General features: G+C 38.2%; 1 protein-coding gene across 3 annotated transcripts; it reads left to right on the top strand.

Annotated features, from left to right (window-relative positions):
• Window positions 1–9,032: 9,032 nt before the first annotated feature.
• Window positions 9,033–21,933, top strand: tau (microtubule-associated protein tau). 3 transcript variants are annotated; one of them, XM_025218753.2, is made up of 9 exons: window positions 9,033–9,476; window positions 10,821–12,747; window positions 13,079–13,119; window positions 13,228–13,375; window positions 13,668–13,879; window positions 14,060–14,245; window positions 15,239–15,280; window positions 16,408–16,569; window positions 21,064–21,933. In XM_025218753.2, exons 1-9 carry the CDS (start codon window positions 9,414–9,416, stop codon window positions 21,658–21,660), a joined length of 3,378 nt encoding a protein of 1,125 aa, XP_025074538.2. In that variant the 5' UTR covers window positions 9,033–9,413; the 3' UTR covers window positions 21,661–21,933. The 3 variants fall into 3 exon arrangements, with proteins under 3 accessions (XP_025074538.2, XP_025074539.2, XP_011640112.2); XM_011641810.3 differs by lacking the exon at window positions 21,064–21,933 and adding an exon at window positions 17,668–20,196 and having other exon boundaries at window positions 9,063–9,476; XM_025218754.2 differs by lacking the exon at window positions 15,239–15,280.
• Window positions 21,934–22,067: the final 134 nt, after the last annotated feature.

Genomic DNA, 22,067 nt, shown 5'->3' with positions numbered 1-22,067 from the left:
TGTGAATCCCCCGCGTGTCACTAGGTCACTATAACTATATGTATGCGCTACAAAACTATATATATTGTGAAGATAAACGATTTCTTCGTACTAGCATTTTCACTCCTGTCGTGCGCGCGGCATCGATTTCTTAATCGCGGCATTAGCATCATACTAATTTCGAGCGATGCTTAACAGCCGCCAAATTCTACACTCGCACGTCTCGGTGATTTCACGGCAATCCAGCGAGAACAATTTGCGACCGCGCAATCAGTTTTACACGCCGTTCCTTCGTTCGCGTTACCGTCGGCGATTTTCCAATACTAATAACAAACTGAAAAAAAAAAATGTTTCTTTCAGGTAAGGCAGCGGAATACGTTCCTTCGGGGCATACGTCATCGCGCGAGCGAACATCGAAGCGAAGTCTCTCTTTCTATTCTTTCTCGAAAGAAACGATGCGAATAAACGCATCTCTTTCTGCGGAGAGGAAACGCGCAGATCGATCTTGAACGCCGACGTTCCGCCGACGAGATGCGGCGACTCCAAGACGCGACTGCAGTCGCGGTTCTGCTCGCTGATAGCATCGTGCCCGGGATATCCATGGCAAGGGCTGCAACACCGGATGAATGGCCGAACTGTCTTCGTATCGGAGAAAAATTCGGCCTTCGCATAAGCGAATAGCGATCTGCCTTCCGATAGTGCCTAAGACGAGGTAATACGACGGGATGCGATGAAAGATCGAGTCAGGAAACCGACAACGTCGAAAGGCTCCAAGCGCCGTCAATCGTTAACGATCAAAGAGGCTTTCCGCGTCGACATAATTGGGTTTTACTTTCGTATCATGCTAGAATATTTGCAATTATATTCAATCTTTTTGTGCCTTAATTCTGTAGTTTGAGAAAATTGCAATGACGAAGTAATATCTTAATAATGTAGTCGATAAAATTTTCTCACGTATATCTATTTGTAAATCTTATCACCAAATATTTTCATATTCTTTTCAAAAATCTTATGTCCAGATAAAATATTTTTAATAGGGAATATTAACTTGTGAAATACGAGCATATATAATTTTCTCTAAAAATAATTATTTGAAAAACAAAACATAATAGAATATTTGTCGTGCTTATCTAATTTACGATTTTTTTCTTATGTAATTATTATTTATTGTTAAATTGAACGATAAATCCGACAATTTTATTAATAATATTAATCAAGAATATTAACAATATAAATGCAGCAAATGCTAAAATCATTGTTCGGAATAGCGTAGTAAAGCGCGAGTTCTCGGATTTTTTTTTCTTCTGAATGAGCTCCTCCCATTCCGACAAACAAAGTACTAAAGGGACCGTGCCCGATGCATTAGGGTAATAACAATAGAATTGAAGTGACCGTGCAAGGGTGCGTCTCTGACTTTATTCACCCCGGTAAATATTATGTGTGGAAGATAAACGGAAGATATCCGGGGTTGCCTCAGTGTAAAAAGATCCTAATTGAGAAGCTCACAAGGTGCGTTTTCTGCGTTTCCCTCGAGAAACGTTGAAAGATGACGGGTACTTTTCGCAATGACGTGCCCAGGATGCATTTCGTCGAGTGAAAGCGCAAAATAATTGAACAATCAGACGGTTTGTTGTTCGGAATGCAGCTTTTTCACGTTTAATTCGTAACCATCGGAGTTGGAACGCGTCCTAATCGCTGAGACATTTGGCACGTTTGCTTTATCGAGCATGAATCTCCGCGGTTGAGGCCGACTTGCCGGTGAATGTCCCCGGGAGAAACGTGCATATACAAATGCAGGAATAATTTTCCACGAAGCGGAAGACATTCCGAGGGTTGTTCATATTGCAGCCAAGTTCCAAGTGCACAGTTGCGACGACGTTCCTCGCCCGGGCGGCGATCTTAAATAAATAAAAGAAACTTAAATATGAATAGAATCCCCAAATACGCGCACGCGACATTTTTCGCGTGATCCAGAGGTGAAATTCCACTATGCATTCGACGTCTAATATAATGGAACGTGTAGATATATACGTATGGGAGACCATATCCTTGATCCATTATATTAGAAAACTACACGGGAAATCGTATCACGCGACGAAAGGAAGCGATCGGGGGGGGTGGGGAAGGGGAGGGAGCGGGGGCGCGCGAGAACGTACATAATTTATTGCTAAATTGTCTCTCGCGGATCCGCCTTGTACATAGTAGACCAGCATCGGAGTAGTGCGCAGGGTAAGGTTGAGTCCGGCTGGGCGTTGGAGCGCAGGAGCAGAGAAACGGCAGGACAAACGGACGGCAGCGGGCCAAACGTGCCGACCGAGCGAGCTCCGTGCGTTCTTTGTCGAGGAGGCTTCTGCAGGGTATCGCGCGAGCTTAGTGACTCATGAGCCGAGATCGGGGGTAGCTCGACGAAAGTGAAACCGACGACCGCCAGGTAAGCCGACTTCTCCGAAGGGCGCCGCGACGTCGTCGACAAGTTCGGAAATCGTAGAATCCCCCGAGACGAAGAGTCGTCGAGGCTCTTCTCCGCGTCTGCCCATATAATGGGCATATTCGGTATGTATCACTCGTGTCTGAAAAGTTGTCACCATCCACAAACGAGATAAGGGATCGATTTTTTTTGTCCGCGATAAGGGAATCTCGTCTCGTCTCGCTTCCTCTTTCCGATGGACCAGTTTGGGCTCCATTGTCCGTTCGAGTATACGATTTGCGCACGGGATCTTCAAGAGATGGTCGGTGTCTTTGACCGAATAATTAAACGCGATAGTTAAAGGGTTTCATTCGAGAATTCGAAGACGGGACGATGCGATGAATAACAATCGTGTGTTACTTTCCGGTTCGTAGATGAGGCTAAACGACACGGATGACCTCTTGCCTCCGCCCGAAAATTAATTCAGCTCGTGGGTGTTTCAGACCCTAAGTAGCCACGTATTAAAAGTGACGTAAGCTTATCGTGTGCAAGCAGGAGATAATCACCGGAATAACGCAAGCTGTCGCAGTCACTGTTTAATCATCGTGGTAATTAATCAACGCAATCAATCTTGCCGTTCGAAAGAACACCGCTTATGCAATTTGTAGACCTTGCTGTGCAGTAAATTGTTCCTAATCGGTCGCTCTTTATCAGGGTACAAATTAATAGTTCAATCACATCGTAGCAGTAGCCATCGTAGATGCTACGCACGTAGAACGTTTACGCATCAAACAACTACACGCGTACAACAAACGTGTTAAATTAAAGTAAAAGTTCTTTTCTCTCAAAGCTACACTCCATTTTTATTAAGCATTGCATTGCGAAAACCTTGTATCTTAAATCCAATCAGAACACATAAATTTCCACGAGACATTAGTGTAAGTATAGTCGATGTTTTTTTTTTTATACTTGTTGCTTAAGTATTCGAAGATATATCTAGACAACTTAATGTCTAAAATCCGGTCATAAGACGTATTAAAGCCGTCTTTAACAAAGACGTCTTTTAACACGTCTTATGACCCGATTTTAGACATTCTGTTGTCTAAGATAACAATGACCGTGGAAACTAGGATAATTCCTAATCGCACGATGTAAGAGTCTGAAAAAAGGAAACAGTAAAAATCAATTAGTGCTGAGAGTTCTCGGTGATGAAAAAAATAATTAAAAATCACTTATCTTTATGCCATATTTTTTATATAACAGAATGTCAAGACATATTTCCAAATAAAATAATAACCAGAATAATTATTATAAAAGAATGGAAATAATAATAACAAATAAAAAATATAGACAATAAACATTTAGGAAATAATAATTGGAAATATCAATATTCGTTGAAATATATATATATTAATTAAAACGCGAAATAATTAAGAAATTGTATGTTTGATAAGATGGCACTTTGTGTAAGGGGCGCAAAATAGCCTCTCTCATTTCCCCGTCGAATAAAAGCGTCATAAACTATTACGGAGACACCGCTGAAGGGTTGTACCAGGCCGTCTATGAGCGAAATTTATTCCGAAAGCCGATCGCATCATTGATTATCGATTAGTACCAGCCTCTCCGTTGGCACTCGAACCCTTTTCAATCCAACGCTTCTTTCGTGACTTAACCGGCACGCACACGTATCGTTTCTATCACCACCTTAAGATCGTTAATCTCTCATGGCTATCCTCATCCTTTGTTTTTGCGAAATGAATCATATGACATTCCCTCGTGACCGCTGAATTGGGAACGGAAGCGCGACGTCTCTGGCTTTCCCAGGAACGATTATTCACGCAAGATCTCCACTAGTCTACATTTTATATTACTGCCTTTTTTTTTTATACGCCGCTGTCACTTTTTGCCGCGTCTGTTGCTTACAAATATCTAGAAAATAATATTTCAAGCGCGACATATCGTGGCGATACTCGCCGGAATTCATCAGTTTTAAACTTTAATGTCACGTTTCTCTATCCGCCACGTGAATCTCACTGGTAAAACGATCGTAAGGCGGGTAAATGGGTTAACATCCAGGAAGCGTTGCTGCATGTTATCGATGACTGACGCATGTGACAATTGCACCTCCACCGCGGGTGATTCAAAGCCGCTGATAAAACCACGTCAACCATAAACTATGTCCTAGTGGCGCACCACCGTCGCTGTTATATGCCATTACCCCCAATATGTCTTTTTTGCTTTTCCAAGATACAGCCTGCAAATTTCAAAAATATGTACAATAATTTTCAAAGCTCCCTACAAAATACGAATTACATGATTTTTTTATTTCCCATTTTGTTAAGTCGTATCATTGGTTTAATCAAGCCTGACAACGCCGATTGTATTATATAGTACTGCACAAGTAAGCACAAAAAGCTATAATTAATTGAGTCATCCCCAAGAGTATGATTCAGCGTAAAACAACCTCGGCATGAAATGCGGATGTAATATGTAATTTATTATATTAAATGTGTCGCGCTTTCGCGTCGTCGTATTTTTATTTGGGCGTAACCCAAATCGTATATTTTCTTTCTTTCCTTTTACATCAGTCTCGCGACATTACAAGAGCTATTTATAGGACATCGATAAACGTCGTGCGTTATGATAGCGATAACGAAGAGTAATTTTTCTCATTGTTAAGAGCAATTAGCGCAATGAGTTCCGATCGCGATGCCATCGAAAGTGAATTCGAAGAAGAGTGACGTGAGCATAGTTGTTCTTCTTCTTTTTTCTTTTTTTTTTTTTGTCACTGTACAAGAAAGCCTCGGTAGAAAATTGCATCGTTACTTGCCATTCGATGACCCGAATGTAGGTCTCGTAGAATTACATGCATTGCGTGAGCTCGGTATCGATCGCGTGCAATCGACAAAAAATCAAAATTAGCGCATGCATGTCTCACGCGCGAAACGTCCTCTTTCGCGAAAAAAAAAGAGAATGGCATTGTCAATAACAAAGTTACTTCGTGTTAGTATTCCATTAACAGTCGAAACTAATCTCTTTCATATTTTAATCAAACGCTACAGAATTTTTGATAAAAGGAATCCACGCGGAACTTTTTTCCTTATCTGCACTAGTATCACATACAGCAATTAAAGTAATATTATTTGTAATTACTTTAATAAATAAAGAGGTGTAAGAGGTTGATTTCAATTCCTAGAATTAATTATTTAATTAAAAATAAACTAGTCCAAATATTGCAGATGACATTATATCATTAAATAAATTAAAGAAGTATGTCATTATTATATTTATAATTATAAATTTAATTTTGCTGTACTTCACTAATTTTTTAATTTTTTGCGGCGACTTTTAATTGCCTGGTAAAAACTGTTACGGCTGTCACAGATCATATATCAATGAAACTGATATGTCATCGATTAATTTAACGACTAATTGCGCAATTAGCAACAGCGCACGAGACTGAACCTTCCACCTTTTGATAGAATTCTATTTTCCTCAACTTCAGTGCTAATGGGAAGGCTGTGCTATCCCGTGCTACCTCATATCACATCTACGATCGCTTCTTTAATTAAAAGTCGAAATTACGCTCTGAAATCGAGGCCGATTTGGTCATTCGGCGAGTTCATCCTCTCTTCATCAGGAAGAGGCCCGCCACCCTTGTTTAAACGCGTCAACTTTGTCATATTATGTGACACATCCGTGTATGCACACGTGAACGACGGAGTCGAACACGCTCATCGAGTCGGATCAATAACTCCAGGAATGGGCACTTGCCGGCTGGCAAAGTCGCTCTGTGCAGGATAGTCTGTTTCTGGTCTTCCCGTTGGAAACGAAAGCGGAAGTGATCGGCGTGCCTAGGAATTCCACCTAGTATTCTCGCGATGCCTCTCACACGAATCGCGAAAGGGAATGAAGCTCTCCTTGGAACAGCTTGAATTTTACTTTCACCCGAGAAAATGGGGCGGACAGACGGACATATATTCTTATAGCACAAATTTACAACTTTGAAGATTCAAGATGCATTTTAAACACGACCTGTCGACCTGTTTGAATTATATTTCATATTTTATGTAGCAAATGTGTATTAAAATTATTAATCAAAATCAAATTATTTACATCAAATTATATTTATTAAAATGTTACGTAACTCAATAATATATACATATTTGATAGTAAAGACTATTATTGAAAAAACATCGAAGAGATTCTTAGATAATTTACTCACTAATCTAAATTTTTTAAATGCAGTAATCATGATTGCCGGTCATAAAGCAAGATACATGGTCTAACAGAATAAATTGCCTTTTCTGGTGCAGCTATTTCTAACGATCCGATATATTACTCTGGCCACGTGTTCATCGTGATAGAGTTCGCGTGAAGTTCCCACCGTGTGTTATAGATTTCTCTATAATATAGGCAAAAAGTAAGGGATGAAAATATATCGGACAAAAATATTTTTTGGACACATTCGCACTTTTGATGAAGGATAGAGAAAAAGGAGTCACGCAGATAGGCAAATTAGGAGAGTAATACCGAAATGGAGATTGTTACAAGATTAAACAGTTAAAATCCCATGCGATACACGCAATTTGTTAGTCTACTTTTTACTTAAATGTGATCAAGTGCTCAGGTCATACTTTATGCGTGCGAAACGTTATTAATAAGTTTTTATTTCTCCGGCCGATTTAATTACTCGCGGCTACGGTGACGTGATCAACCGCGAGTAATTTGATCTACCTCTAAGTCGCATGTCGTAAATTGAAAGTAAAATTCATAGCCACATTTGGCGAAAGCTTTTATCTCAGTCAACAAATTATTCCGACCCTCCCTAGAGAATCATTTTAATGGATTTTATTTTTGGAATTTGGCAATATTGTTAGAGTTACGTTTTTTTTTAAATTGATATTTGTATAAATTTAAATTAAATTGTTAGATCATTTTTTAAAAGCAAATTTAACATAAAAACAAAATATTTTTTTTATCGGCAAACGGATCGCGGCAGAAAATTATTCTATTTTTGAATTGATACGCAATCTACGATAGCTATCATGGAATGGCGTTCCACGTGTCTGCAAGAATGACGAAAACATTTACTTCGAGAAAAAGGTCAATGCCGAATCCAAAATGTGAACTCGAGGCTGACGTTGTATAATGATGTCACGATGATTAATGGACGAGAGAACAGAAATTGCAATGATACATACAATATGAAAGAAAATGAATAGGATCGATACATTTTCGATCCGGTGATTATAAGGAGTAATTGTTAGATCCTCTCAAGGGAACATTACTTCTTTAGTTATCGTTTCGAGACAGGGACTTTTCGTCTCTTGGAATAATTTTGTTATCCGTCAAGGTTAATCGACGTCGATTTACAGCAATACGATTTGTTTCATCGTTCCACGCCAGTTATCATTCGCGTGTCTTCCTCCGTTTATGTTCAACTCTCAGCCACTTTTACCTTCCGCTCCTTAAAATCTACGCCGTGATATACGCGCTTATAGTCATACGCAGTTAGTCATGATATGTATCGCACAACTTACAGATTCGCAAGATTTCAATTCATTGTCTAAAAGCTGTCGTTTGTTTCTAATATAAGAATGAATAAATTGAATTTTAGGCGGAACGTATTTTTATTCCGATATTCTCGAATATTACATTTTTTGTAGCTAGAAACAATATTTTAATATAATTTCATATATATATTTTATATTATAGATAAAAAAATTGTAAAATCATGCTAATATTTTATCTGGAAATTTAAATATAAAATTATATATAATATATATTTTATATATATTATATATAATTTTATATTTAAATTTCTAGAATTAAAGAATTAATGCGATTTCACAAATTTTACAAACGAAAATTTAATTTAAAGTCTTTTGATTCATAGAAATAGATAAAATATTTTTTTGTTCTTGTTTATAACTCGAATATATATTTCCAATATATATTTCTTGTTATTTGATATTTTATTTTCTTCTATTTCGTAATATCGTTGTCATCTTGCTAAATTGAAGGATCTGATTAATTATGTACACCTCTATTTATTCACTGGTAGAATATTCGCACTTGTAAAACATCATTGGTAATTGATGTCGATTTGATTACTGTAATCTCGTTGGCACGTAATAATCTGTGGCACGTAGACTGCCGGAGATAGTTTATAATTGAAGGCTACCATCTCGTTGCACGCATTGTAGAATTATATCAAAGTAGACAAGTACATACAACAGTTGAAAGTATCGTATTTTGACTGTGAATTATTCATAGCGTTTAAATATCTAAAGCTGTCTAAGTAATCTAATATGCAAATAAATAATTCTTTATGTTAAAGGTATTCTTATGAAATAATAAATTGATAAAATCTTGATAGATAACAACAGAATGTGTTATACAATTTTTCTTTATTTGCTTCTCTATCAGTAATCTTGATATGAACTATTAAGTTATTATTAAATTCAACATTTAACAAAAGAATTTTCTGTTTAAATAAAAGATTTTTATCTTAAATTAAAAAAAATATTGTTCAAATATTTTTCTATAATAAAATATTGTTGTAAAATAATGTATTCTTTCTCAATTTGTAATTTAATTTTATAATTTTTAAATTAAATATTTTCTCTCTTCCTTTTTCTTTCTTGTAATCATAAACGTAAAATTATTTTTATTAGACTTTTCCATGTTTGATGAATTTAATACTGAAAATATTTATTGTTAGCTCGCTTTTGGTACAAAATGTATTTTCTTCTGGCACATCTGCGCGTATCTTCTTCGTCACTTTTATCACGCGCATACATTGTATGCAGTGTCCAGTAGTACAAGAAACGTAATGAGGTAGTCCTCGTCTGACACGCTGCGACATTCATTCACTACGTAGCGGCATTGATGTCGACCGCTTGGTTCGTAAACTTTTACAAAAACTCGTTGGTCACATGTTTACGCAACAGGTTTACGGGGAACCGTATTGTCCAAGGCGACGTTGAGGTATACCCCATAAGTGTATACAAAAGAAATCGATATGGACTCGCAGCAAACCGCGAACAGTGTGGCCGAACCTACTTCGGGCCACGGAGAAACTATGGTAAGCAATAGAAAATGAGATAGACAGATCGAATTATGGTCAATGATTAACAAAAAATCCATGATGGAGATTAGTTTTATTACATATCTAACACATGTAATAAAACGAGCTCGACCTCGTTATCGGTTAAAATGCGTTGCGACTTTTTTCAAGTAATGAGGATCTTGTCCGTAAATGTAACATTACTTGTGGTATCTCTTGAAGCGAATGAATCGCGTTGGAACTCGAGTCGTTCGTGGCTTGATCCCATAATGAACCGAAAGTAAAAAACGGTGGCAGGCACGGTAGAAACGGTACGGCGAGACGTCACCGACCCGCATTATCAAAAGATCGATAAACTCAGGGCCACTATTTCACGAATTTCGGACTCCCGTCAGAGTCGACTGTAGTTTCCACCGCGTTTTCAACATTGTTATCGTTGTACATTTCTACGTTTTACTGTCGCGCGGCATTAGCCTGCAACACGAAATGTCGCGTTATAAACTAACGAAATTGAATTGTGAAAATACTTACGATGAGAGCAAACAGCCGCTGGCACATAACGCTAGGACGCGTCATTCGAAATGACGATAAGAAAGTCAACGGTAGTTCCATGTCGAAAGATAACGGCTAGGATGACGCAGAAAATTGAGTTAACGTTTGTAGACTTGTAATTTGAATCACGGCACATGAACGAAAAGATCGATGGGGCTAAGGTCAGGGTTAGTACTGTCGATCACAATTTGCTTCATGCGCCAATAGCCTTTGATTTCGTTTCTTCATGTGCCAATATCACTCGAGATTAGGACTCGCGAACGTTCCTGGTGCCAAAAAACCGTGCCGTTTTAATTCATATCAAATTGAGATATCATAAGTCACCTATAAGTTCGTCTAACAAAGATAAAATCAACGTTCAAACAAAGAAAACTTGAATAAATTGAATATATATTCAGTTCTGATTACTTTCCAACAGAGATCGGAACAGCGCGGTGAATTTAGATTTCGATGTTAGAGATGCACGAACGTAGTTTTCTTTACAATAAAAACTATTAGCATGTGGGCGATCATTGATGTTTATTGCATCAAAAATTGATTTCACCAGAATTGATAGCATCTTCCATCAAATTATTACACGATTACAAAAATATGATACGTCCGGCGAGAACGAACAATTCGACGTATTATTAAAATTCTAAATATACAGTGTAGCTAGCTTTTCAGATAACAAAAAAAATTATAATACATCAGAAAACTATTTCCAAGCTCATCTGTTTTCTGTCAAAATCATGATTTATCATAGTAGAATTATCGACGAGCAGATTCTCCTGTTATGCAAATATACGCGATATATACTATTCTCCGCAGGTGAAGCCAAACGCTTCTTTACCGCCACAAGGATTTCAGGTGCGACCGCAAGGTCCACCTCCGTCTCCTAGAAATTCGATAAATAACGGTCCTGTAGGCGCACCTCGACCGGGACCGCCATTACGACGATTGGACAGTCGTTCGTCTCTAGGTCCACCGTCGACCTCGGGTCAATTTGTGCAGCTTCGACCTTACGGCCCACCGAGACCACCAGGGAGCTCTTTCTCCCCAAGGTCACCGCAGCCCGGCCAGCTGCCTCCGCAAAATCCGCTGCTACCCCCGAATCAACGCTTCCCGTATTCCCCGGGGATTCGAGGTCCCTCGCCGCAAGGGGCGAGTGGTCAACAACGGCCACCCTTCGTTATTAACCAACAGGCATATCAGGCACAGCAGCAGCAGCAGCAACAGCAACAGCAGCGAAGTGGCAACGACCCGCGGTTTCAGAGACCGGATATTGCGCCACCCCAAAACGGTCCCCGGCGATCCAGCCAAGAATCCGTTTTCCCGCGGCAGTTATTGAGAAATGACTCGTCGCTGAGTCTGCAGAGGCAGCATCTTTTATCTAACGAGGAGATCAAGCAACCGACACGACCGCGCATTGTCATTGAGAAGATGGCGGACATTAATGAGACTAACCTTGATAAACCGGAGGGTTACCTGCAGAGGAAGAATGACGAGAACGACGACGACGATGACGTCGTGATGGATAACGAGAGGTCACCGCGACACAATGGCGAGGATGCTCCTGAGGGATTGGTGAACGGCTCTAAATCACCCTTAACCCCGAGGAAAGTCGACGACAGTAGACCCGCGAGTCGACCGGGAACGGCTACTATTGAGGATAAAGCAGAAAAAATGGATGACAAACGAGACGCACCGTCAAGACCAATTTCTGCTAATATTGATGATACGGCGACGCTCATTTCTCAAAGCAGACCATCTTCCGCGGTAAATAACGATAAGGAAGAAAAAAAGGAGGAGTCACTCGATAGCAGACCGCCCTCGAGCAAAGAGATTAATGCCGCGTCGATGTCCGAAGAAATAAAAAAGCCCAGCAGTCCACATGATGATACATTTGAAGGTACCGAACAGAGCTTGAAAACTCCATCGAAGTCTTCAGAGCATTCGCGATCCGCCACTCCGTCTCATCTGGACGCGGAACAGGACAAGAATTCGGACAGATCGCGTTCCAGCACTCCAGCCCGACTGGAACCGTCTGATAACGCGGAACAAGAATCGAAGACTCCGGTCAAGACTCCAGATAAGTCGCGTTCGAATACTCCAGCCAGTCTGGAAGCATCTGGAAACGCGGAACAGGAATCGAGAACGCCGGAGTTGAAAACGCCGGATAAATCACGCGCGAGTACCCCGGCCTCGCAATTGGCGCCGTCTCCGGATGCGGAAAGAGAGTCGGAGACCGCGGCGAGAACGCCCAACAGGTCACGTTCGAGCACACCTCGAGCCGGAATAGAATCGAGCAACGATGAGGATGGGGCCTTCGCCGGGACGGAAAACCCCTCCGAGAATCCGCATCGCGACAAATCCGCCGACACTCTCCAAGTGAAAGAATCCAGTAGACCGGCGTCATCGTTGAGTTTAACGAGCGAGAAAGGCGGCAAGTCACCGAGATCGCCGACAACACCGAGATCACCGGAGGGTGTTAAGGGCTATGACAATGGACAACAGAGATCCCTGTCTGCCAGCGGTAGCCCTCGATTGCCGAATTCTCCGAAATCGCCCATTAGCGAGAAGCAAACAGAGGACGGAAAGAAGAGAACATCTTTCGTTGAAGATTCAGCCGAAAAAATAGAGGAAATAGCAAACCAGACAGCAGCGGCGATGACGAAACCAATTACTCCAACACCTAAAACTCCTCGCGCGCAAACGCCATCGAAACTGGACATCGAGAAAGCTGAGAAGAAAAAAGGTTGCGCGCAGAAATAAATAAAGCAGATCCTGATTCGTTTATCCTTCGCAAATATACCAATTTCTTTGCTTTGCCAATTTTAAACAAATAATTTTTGATTCTCGATTCTTTTTCAGAACTTGATATCATAAGATAATTATAAAACTAATTTCATGAACAAGAAACTGTTTTTATCGTAAAATATTAAAAATTTAAAACATATTGTTTATAAAAACCTGAGATTTTTATTTTGAGACTCTTGAGACTTTGCTTCGGTGAGAGACGATTCTGACGTATGTATATTTTTAATTGATTATTAAACGATGTATTAATATATTCTTTTTTCCCACAGAGGTTCAAAATGGTAGCCCAAGCGAGTCGCAAGTTAGCGGGGTAAATATCTTACAGATTTATAGATGTGCTTTTTTCTTTTTTTATATGTTGTACAATATCAGAAATATTTCTTTCTCCAAAAAATTAAAATTATTCACCTATAAATAGACACCGACTACGAACGGAGTCGGAGAATCCCCAACTAAAAAGTCTAAAGAAGTTGATAAAAGATCGAACGCTGGATCGCCTACGAAATCTACTAAATCATTACCGCGAACTCCCGATACGCCTTCGTCGACTGCCCAAGAGAAAAAGAGTAAGTATACCTGGTTTCGTAATAATTTAGAAAAAGATTGATCTTCGCGTAGGCAAAATCTAATATATTCCGCCAATATTAAAACATTCGATTATCTAACATCCTCGACGTTAATCCTAATTTTATATAAATATAATTGCATCTCTTTTCGCTGAGAAATAGGAATGAATACTATAGAATTTGAATACTATAGAAAAAATTAGAGTAAGGACAATGTTTAAAAAAAAAAAAATCACATTACGTTGACGTGACGTACATCCAAACCAACGATCTCTCTCTTTTAATCGTGCAGAGCTGCCGATGAATAAAATTCAAGTCGGGGCTGCGCCCTCTCCGAATCTGAAGACTGTACGATCGAAGATCGGTTCTCTAGACAACGCGAGTTACAAGCCAGGCGGGGGTAAAGTGAAGATAGAGAACAGAAAGCTGGACTTTGGAAGTAAAGCGCAGCCGAAAATCGCCGCGAAGAACGAGAAATATACGCCCAGCGGTGGCGACAAAAAGGTTGATCCTTTTCAAGCCTGGTATTGAATTAACCATTTTATTGTCGATAAACGTGTTGCTTTTGTGTTTCTTAGAGAACACCTTTATTTCTCTCTCCTATATTCTTGAAATATTGAAAATAGTAGCGGAAATCGAATTACTAACACGCTTTACAATCAAATCGTCAAATTTCGAACGTAGATCGCTCAAGTGAAACTTCAGTGGAATGCCAAGTCCAAAGTGGGCTCCTTGGAGAACGCAACTTACAAACCGGGCGGCGGTGACAAGAAGATCGAAACAGTAAAACTCGACTTCAAGGACAAGGCAAAACCAAAAGTCGGATCCAAAGAAAACGCGAAGCATGTCCCTGGTGGTGGCAGCGTCAAGGTAAGATTTATTATTATTATACATGCTAAATAACACATTTGCAATTTGTAGTTTAAAATCAGTTTTTATATAAGCCAGTTATATAAATTTTCTAGTTTATTAATCAACTTTTTACTTTTCTGATATATTTCTGTATAAACAAGTTGAATGAGATTCTTAGCTAATCAAAATTCTTAGTTCAAACGGAAAATATCATCATTTTCAATATTAACGATATTTTGATTAATATTAGCACGATCATGTCATTCTTTGCATCGAGCAATTAACATCGAAAAGAATTATTAATTATTTATTGCATGCATTTATTGTATGCGTTTACATTTACATATGTATTGTTAGTATTTTATCATTGACGTTTGATAATTAGTTGAACGAAGGAGCAACAAAGTCATATGTTTACATACTGTTACAGAAAATCATTATACAAATTCTCACCTTCATATTATTTCACATATTATTTCTTCATAGATGGCTGATTCGGTGACGGAAGCTTAATTGGAGTAAAATCCATTACAAACGCAATGCTCGCTTCGTTCATTTTATGTCATAGGAACATCCAAGATAATTACCCAGTAATACGCTAGATCAAATTTCATTGCATGTGGAATGCTGACATAGACAGTAATATACATATATATATATATATACATACTCCGAACAAAGTTATTAGTTTTTAATTAGAAAACTGATGATTCAGCAAGGAGACGGTTATATTTTGGCGATTTTAAGGCGGAATTAATAATTTCAAGTTATATATGTGTCCTTTGCGACCTATAAAATTGTTCGACTTGGAATTATTAATTTTGCTTAATTATTCATTTTTGGCGAAGCAGAATACATGTTTGTTCCGTCAAATGCAGTTCGTTAATTTCGTTAAAACCCGAATTGAGAAAAAAAAACATCATTGGAAAATCCAATTGTGCAGCTAATTCGTACATGCATGTATTGTCTATTGTCATTATTAACAAGCCATTGTTATTTCTTGATGTTCAGTCCGCAACTCCGCCAAAGACACCGCAGGAAACGAAGAACGACGTGAGTATATCATGCAGCTGACGAAATAGCATGTGAATTAAATGTACCACGTGTCGCTTTCTTTCTATCTTTTTCGCTTCTTTCTATTTAGTCTATTTAGTCGACCTTTATTGTCCAGTTGATATCACGATTGAAATTAATTCATCGTACTTCGCCAAATCGTGGAAAGTAAGATGAGTAAAACTAGATCCCGTAAACAAGTACACATAGGTCTATGAAGTTGGCACTCCTAAATACAAATTTTTACAAAATTAATATCATATTTGATTGTCTATAAATAATGTTTAGTCCACTCAGCGGAAAAGAATTATAAACAAACAAAAAATTAGAGCAAATTTTACCATATACATTTGATTATAACTTTTTCGCTGAATGGACCAAAAAATAATTATTTTTGGACATACGAAAGAGAATTCATAAACAATCGAATTTAAAATATATAATTTAAAAGAAATATAATTTTTAAAAATGTATATAATTTAAAAAAAAGGCATACTTAAGGATACTCAAAATAAAATTTGCTCTAATTTTTCGGTTTATAATTTTTTTCGCTGAGTCGACGAAAAATGATTATTTATAAACAAATGTGTACAAATTATGGACAATCAAATGCAATACTAATTTTGTAAAAATTCGCATTTGGCTGCAAACTTTATAAATCTATGTACAATCACATGTATCGCGTACGTCGATATTTCCCACACTGGAAATCACTATTTATAATTGGCATGATAGATCAGTTTACTTCCACGATTTACGAAAATATGCTTATTATCCTTACAATAAAGCGGTAAAGTTCTATCTATATCGCCGGATATAGACGTAAGTAAAATTGATACGTTGAATGAGAAATTTAAGCATGTTTCCGCATGTTTCCAAATTTATCATAGAGTCTAGGTCAATCGTCACTTCTGTTATCGCGCTTTTAAGTCGTTTCTGATTTCATTGGCGAACGAATATTGTAATAAACATATTATCGCGCGCTTAACCGACTACGTAAAAAAAAAAAGAAAAAAAACAGGAAAAAATGTTGTTTTAGCTCTTTATTTTAACTTTCCTCTAGCCGCTTGTCAAAATAAAATTTTGACAACAAACGAGTAATACGATTTTGTTATCCATTTTCTCAGATTCCGACGCAGAAAATAGAAATCAAAGCTGAAAGTAAGATCGGTTCGTTGGATAACATGAAGCACAAGCCGGGCGGTGGCGACAAAAAAATTTTCAACGACAGAGACTATCTTCGGCAGACGAGTTCCAATGTTGAGAGCTTGAACGGCAGCGGGTCGCAGGTATGATTCTTCGCAAAGTCTAAAAAAGTCTTGAGAATAGTCTCATCTCGGAACTTTGCTACTTCTTTTGAAACATCTTTCGCGCGGTAGAATTTTCGCGACGCGTTCTTTTCGCAAATTTCTTCGCACAAAACACACCGCGATGACGAAAAGTTCCAGTTCAATGACATTACTTCTCGAGATTTTTCGTATCTAAGATCTGCATGTACGTGCTTAAACACGTATTGCATGCGTATTCGCAATGCTACACGCAGCACATTTAAACATTGGCCCGCGTTGACAGACAAATAATACTTAAAAAATGAATATATAATAAAATAATATTCAAAATATCAAAGTATTTATAATTATCTCATAAATGTGTCTTTGGAAAGATTTATCGCTGAATTATAAATAAATATAAAATAATTTATTTGTTTAAATAATATTTCTGATTTGCAAAATTAGGAAATTCTTTCCTCAGAAAGAAGAAACGGAATAAAATAATATAGTTCGTTGCCTGTGCATTTTCTGCATTGTCCAAATTCGTTTTACAATATGAATGACACTTTCTCTTATACTTCTCTTCTACTTTCTATATCGCGTTCTTTATCGATCGGAATTATATCTGCTGGTTGTTACCTACGCAAAAATGCGCCTATCGAAATTACATAATTGCGATCTTTACATTGCACATATTAAGAATTGTTATCTTTGCGCCGTAGATTAAACTTAATCGTAATACAATTGTCTCTTCGTCTTTTTCTACACCTTCCTTATTTGGTTAGAAAAGAAAAGAAAAAGATTAAAGAGATAATGAACTGCGATTAAACTTAATCGACGTCGAAAGAATCAATCTTAAATCGATAGGTGCAGTACTGTTACAATCTGTGCGCAATTAATTAGGACAAGCCGCATGAAATAAGATGGAAAAAAATTTTTTTGGAACGCTAACCGAATTGTTAGAATAATATTTGATGTCAACAATTGGTGGAATGCTAGCCTGTCGCACTAGCCTGTGAAGGGGTTAACGCGCATTAAAAGAGGGATATTTATTTAGTCAGTTTAGCAAAAATGCCGCAGGCTTTAATCCTGATGATCCGTGTCTTGTGCCCGCAGAGCCCCGTGCCCTCCGGCGCGATCACCGACTCCGGCAAGAACGGCCTGCCAGCCTCGGACGAGAACCTGAACCAGGAATGCTAGGTCACGAAAAGTCGGCCGATAGACCCGCTTTAATTATATCATTTGCATGTGATTAATCACGTATACCCATCTATCCCCCCTTCGGAGGACGAATGAGCGTGGTCCTCGCGCGACAAAGGGATGTAACGAGGCGTGTGGCGCGGAAATTCCTCAATAAAAAAAAGGGTCGCGAAATGACATCTCGCGGGCGACGAAATTTGCGCGACGAGTGAGAATTTGATCGACGATATTGAACCGATATGCGTTATCGTGTTGATTTGTTATCAAGCCGAACGCGAAGTATCAGGGTACCTTCCGTGTTCGCGGCAATTTTTATTATCTCTAAATAGATAAAGTGACATCATCGTGTGTATCGTGAAAACACCCTTTGATTGTAATAATACGTATTTACGTAAGAATTACGCAATAAATGTGCAATCCATAAAGTATGCAAAAGAGGCAAAAGAACTGAGAAAAATATTTCATTTTGTTTTAATAAATAGACAAAAAACAGAGAAAAGCAGATTGAAGAAAGAGTTTTCACACAAGTGAAACTCTTCATCTTTTTGAATGATAACTTTCTCTATCAGAAATTATATTCCAGTCACGGCTCGTACTTGCAATTTTTCAAATCATTGTCTATCTCATATGTTCTCGTTATGAAAATGTCAATATTTGCGAGTTATTGACTTTTGATACGCATTTGCGCCGTTATCGTTGAATCACGAACTACGATCGATCTGATCATACACGAATTTAATCTGCCACAATGCATTATTGCAATACGCTTAATACGTAATCGTTTAAGGAAACTTAAATTAACAACATAAAAATGCATAAAAATGAAAAATTTATCGGAGTAAGACGGAGAATAAGACAGACTGAAGTGTCTTCAAATTTTTTATCGCCGATTTTGCAGATAACGTAAACGTAATATTATTTATTTTTTTTTTTAATGTAATTTATAACATTACTGGTCTTATCTAACTTGATAAATGTAAAATTGTGTTTTATTATTTAACTTACGATATCTAGCATCTTATTCTGTGGACATATCTACGTAAAAAGTTCTGCTGAAAGTACACATACATTCGTGCGTCGTTGCGACATAGCATGCAGAAAAAACTAACACGTCCTCTCAGGGGGAATAGACATTAGACAAACGCGCGTATCTTGATTTCTGCGTGTATATTAATTTAAATGAGGAAGTTTTAACAGCCCACAATCTCCCTCCCGTGCGTATGTTGCATTTCACTTGAACTACGGGGGAACGTCATCCCGAATAGCTAAATCGCGAACGACGACGCGTAGCGACGCTATTGTTCGTGATCTTCACGTGAATGATCTTCGTTTCGATGACACGTGATCGATGTGAGGAGGCGGAAGATTATGCGAAAACAGCAATCTCGATTGACATGGGGATGGATCATTAGGGAACCAAAATCGTTGCACCAACGTCGGTCCGATCGTGGATAACTCGGCTTTTTGCACCGCATCTATACATTGCAGCCGCGATTACCGAAGGGAAAGGTTTGTTATATCTCAGAGCTTTACGCGCGGAATTACTAGTTATCCAGGATTGTGCCCGATGCAACGAGGGCGCGAGAAACGCGAAGAAAAGTGCCAGAAGAGCCAGGTGTAACGCGCAGGTGAATCGCGATGCGTTCGCGCGAGACACCTGTCAGGTACATCGGGCTGATTAGAGAGATTGCGCTTTAGACGAGAGAACATATACGAGATATTCGTGTAAAACCTTATTGTAGATACGTAATCAACACATTACATCCCATGCGAGTACATAAATATATATATATATATATATTATATATATATATATATATATATATATATATATATATATATATAAATATATATAAAATATCGCTGATGCGAAAAGAAGCATCGGGTGATGATCGGTGATGGGGAGTGTTTATCAACAGAAAGGAGAGATCGATGGAAAGAATGCGTGCGACTACGCCAAAAATAAAAATCTTTCACTTACGTCACTACCTTAGGTACCTCGTGCAATTTACACATCGGTAAAAAAAAGAAAGAGAGAGAAGAGAAAGAGAAAGAGAGTGAAAGGGGAATATATAACACATTATTTACACTGTATTGCTTCCACATAAATTATTAAGAGATAATTTGATTCAATTGACGTACTGCGATATTTCACGGAGACAGAGAATGATAATTAACATTTAGATCCTCGTAATTGTCACAAGTTACCACTTCGTACGAACGCAAATAGTGTAACGACGTGCCCATAGCGCGTCCTGGATTAGGATTGCTCTGGAGAGGCATTATAATAATATTTTTGTTTTTAAATTTATATCCGTTCTTTGTCTCTCAACACCCGAGCCGCATCCTCGCCTCAATTTTCTTAATGGAAAATGGTTGCATCCTCTTTTATCTTTATAAGAATTTATCTTTATTTACCTTTATAAAAATATATGTAGAACGTAATTAATTAGTTTCATTACTTAAACGCCAAGATAAAAAAGATAAAACATAAAACATTCGCATAATCGTCGTCACGCGATAGGTAACATCCAGGAGCAAGATTCTTCCATCACATCTTTTTAAGGCCCCTTAAAATCCGTCTAATTTAATCTTTTTAAGTTTTTAATTTATTAATGTTGCAATAACAACAATTAAAAAAAAGGATTAAAAGAAACTAACAAAAGTACTTTATACTATTTATGAATATTGAAATATCTGCTTTTAGAATTAAATTGAATTCTCTCCCATTGGAGAGTAATACAAAAAAAATAAACAAAGATCAATTTCTTTAATTAAACTTAATAAATAAGTCTGATAAATTGCTTTTCGTATTATATTTGAGATATAAAAAATTCAGATTTAAATACTGTTTCAAGAATACTAAAAACTTGACTTCACAGAGACCTGTCAGTTGAAAATTAATTACTTCGTGCAAGATTTGCAATACGAAGATTTAGTATCGACGCAGGCACGATCCTAAAACTAATTCCTGCTAGAGTTTGGCACGAACGGTACCGGCAAACACGAATAACTCCTCAGTCCTTCCTTATCGATACCTAATCTACTAGACATATTTAGAAAATTTGCCATCCCTTAAAAGAATAATACGCACAGCGTGTACTTCACTCTCACGTGCAATTCACTCAGGGTCCGCAAAGCATCGCCACCATTCACCGCCTGCCAATCAAGGTCAGTCTGCACATACTATTGTAACAAAGGGATGCATCGAGTATTACAACTCGATGACGTTAGATGCGCCCAAATGTATTACTGATCACATTCTATCGATGAACATTTGTAAATAAATTATTATCTCACAATTCTCCTTAGGTTCAGACTCCCGTGAGGGATGATCCGAATAGTTCAAAGACCAATGATAATGAGATACCCCAGCCTCAACCGCCACCTTCGACGCCCACCAAAACTCGTGGCGCTGTGTCACCCTCGCCTGTCGTGACACCCCAAGCTGTCAGAAGTGGACTGGCCAAATCTCCGGAAGCCACGACGCCCAGAAAGCAACTCGTGCAAGAAATGGAAGATTCGACGAACGAACACGTGTCCGCAACACCTTCGCCAGATGTGACACACGGCAGGAGCACGCCGAAAAGTCGATCATCGGGAAGATCGCCGACTTCCCCACGTCCACCCAGCAGCCTGCGCGTTAGATCTGCCGGCGACGAATCCTCCCCTGGTACACCTAGAAAAACATCCCCTGGCACACCCAGTAGAACATCCTCCGCAGTATCTAACAGAACATCCCCCGGTACACCGAGGAAAACTCCATCCCCCAAGGATCTGCGTCTTCCGAAACTCGCGTCTTCGCCGGTATCACGAAAGGCAAATCCAGCAGTTACCGAAACTCATTCGAAAATCACTTTACCAAAGTTGATCGAGTCATCCTCTCAATCTACCCGAATGGCATACTAGTTATCAACTCAAAAACGCGACGGGCTTTCCAGCTTTACTTTAGTAGGGCAGAATGCTGTGGATTCCTCATACTCTTGAAGTTTCGATTTTCCTTTCTTGGGTTTTTTCTCAACAAAAAATTAATTTTTTCTTGTCACATTTGTATTTAAACATCAAAATTAAATAAGTAATATAATACTGTTTGCAGTAAACTTTGAATCATAATTAAAATTTGAAAGTTTGAAATCAAAATCTGAACAAATCTGAGAAATAAAAAAATTCTTGATATTAAAAACTTGAATATGAAATAGATTAGGAGCATTGTGTTTATCTTATAAAAATAAACGCAAACTAATTAATAATTTAGAAAAAATAATAAGAAAATCATAACAAATTTCACTTGTTACAATAAATTTTTATTTTTTATT

The sequence above is a fragment of the Pogonomyrmex barbatus genome, unplaced genomic scaffold (assembly GCF_055798465.1).
Source record: "Pogonomyrmex barbatus isolate J1 unplaced genomic scaffold, ASM5579846v1 scaffold9, whole genome shotgun sequence".
Classification (NCBI taxonomy): Eukaryota; Metazoa; Arthropoda; class Insecta; order Hymenoptera; family Formicidae; genus Pogonomyrmex; species Pogonomyrmex barbatus.
Note: the sequence above shows the minus strand (reverse complement) of the source record. Positions and strands in the feature narration are given on the sequence as shown.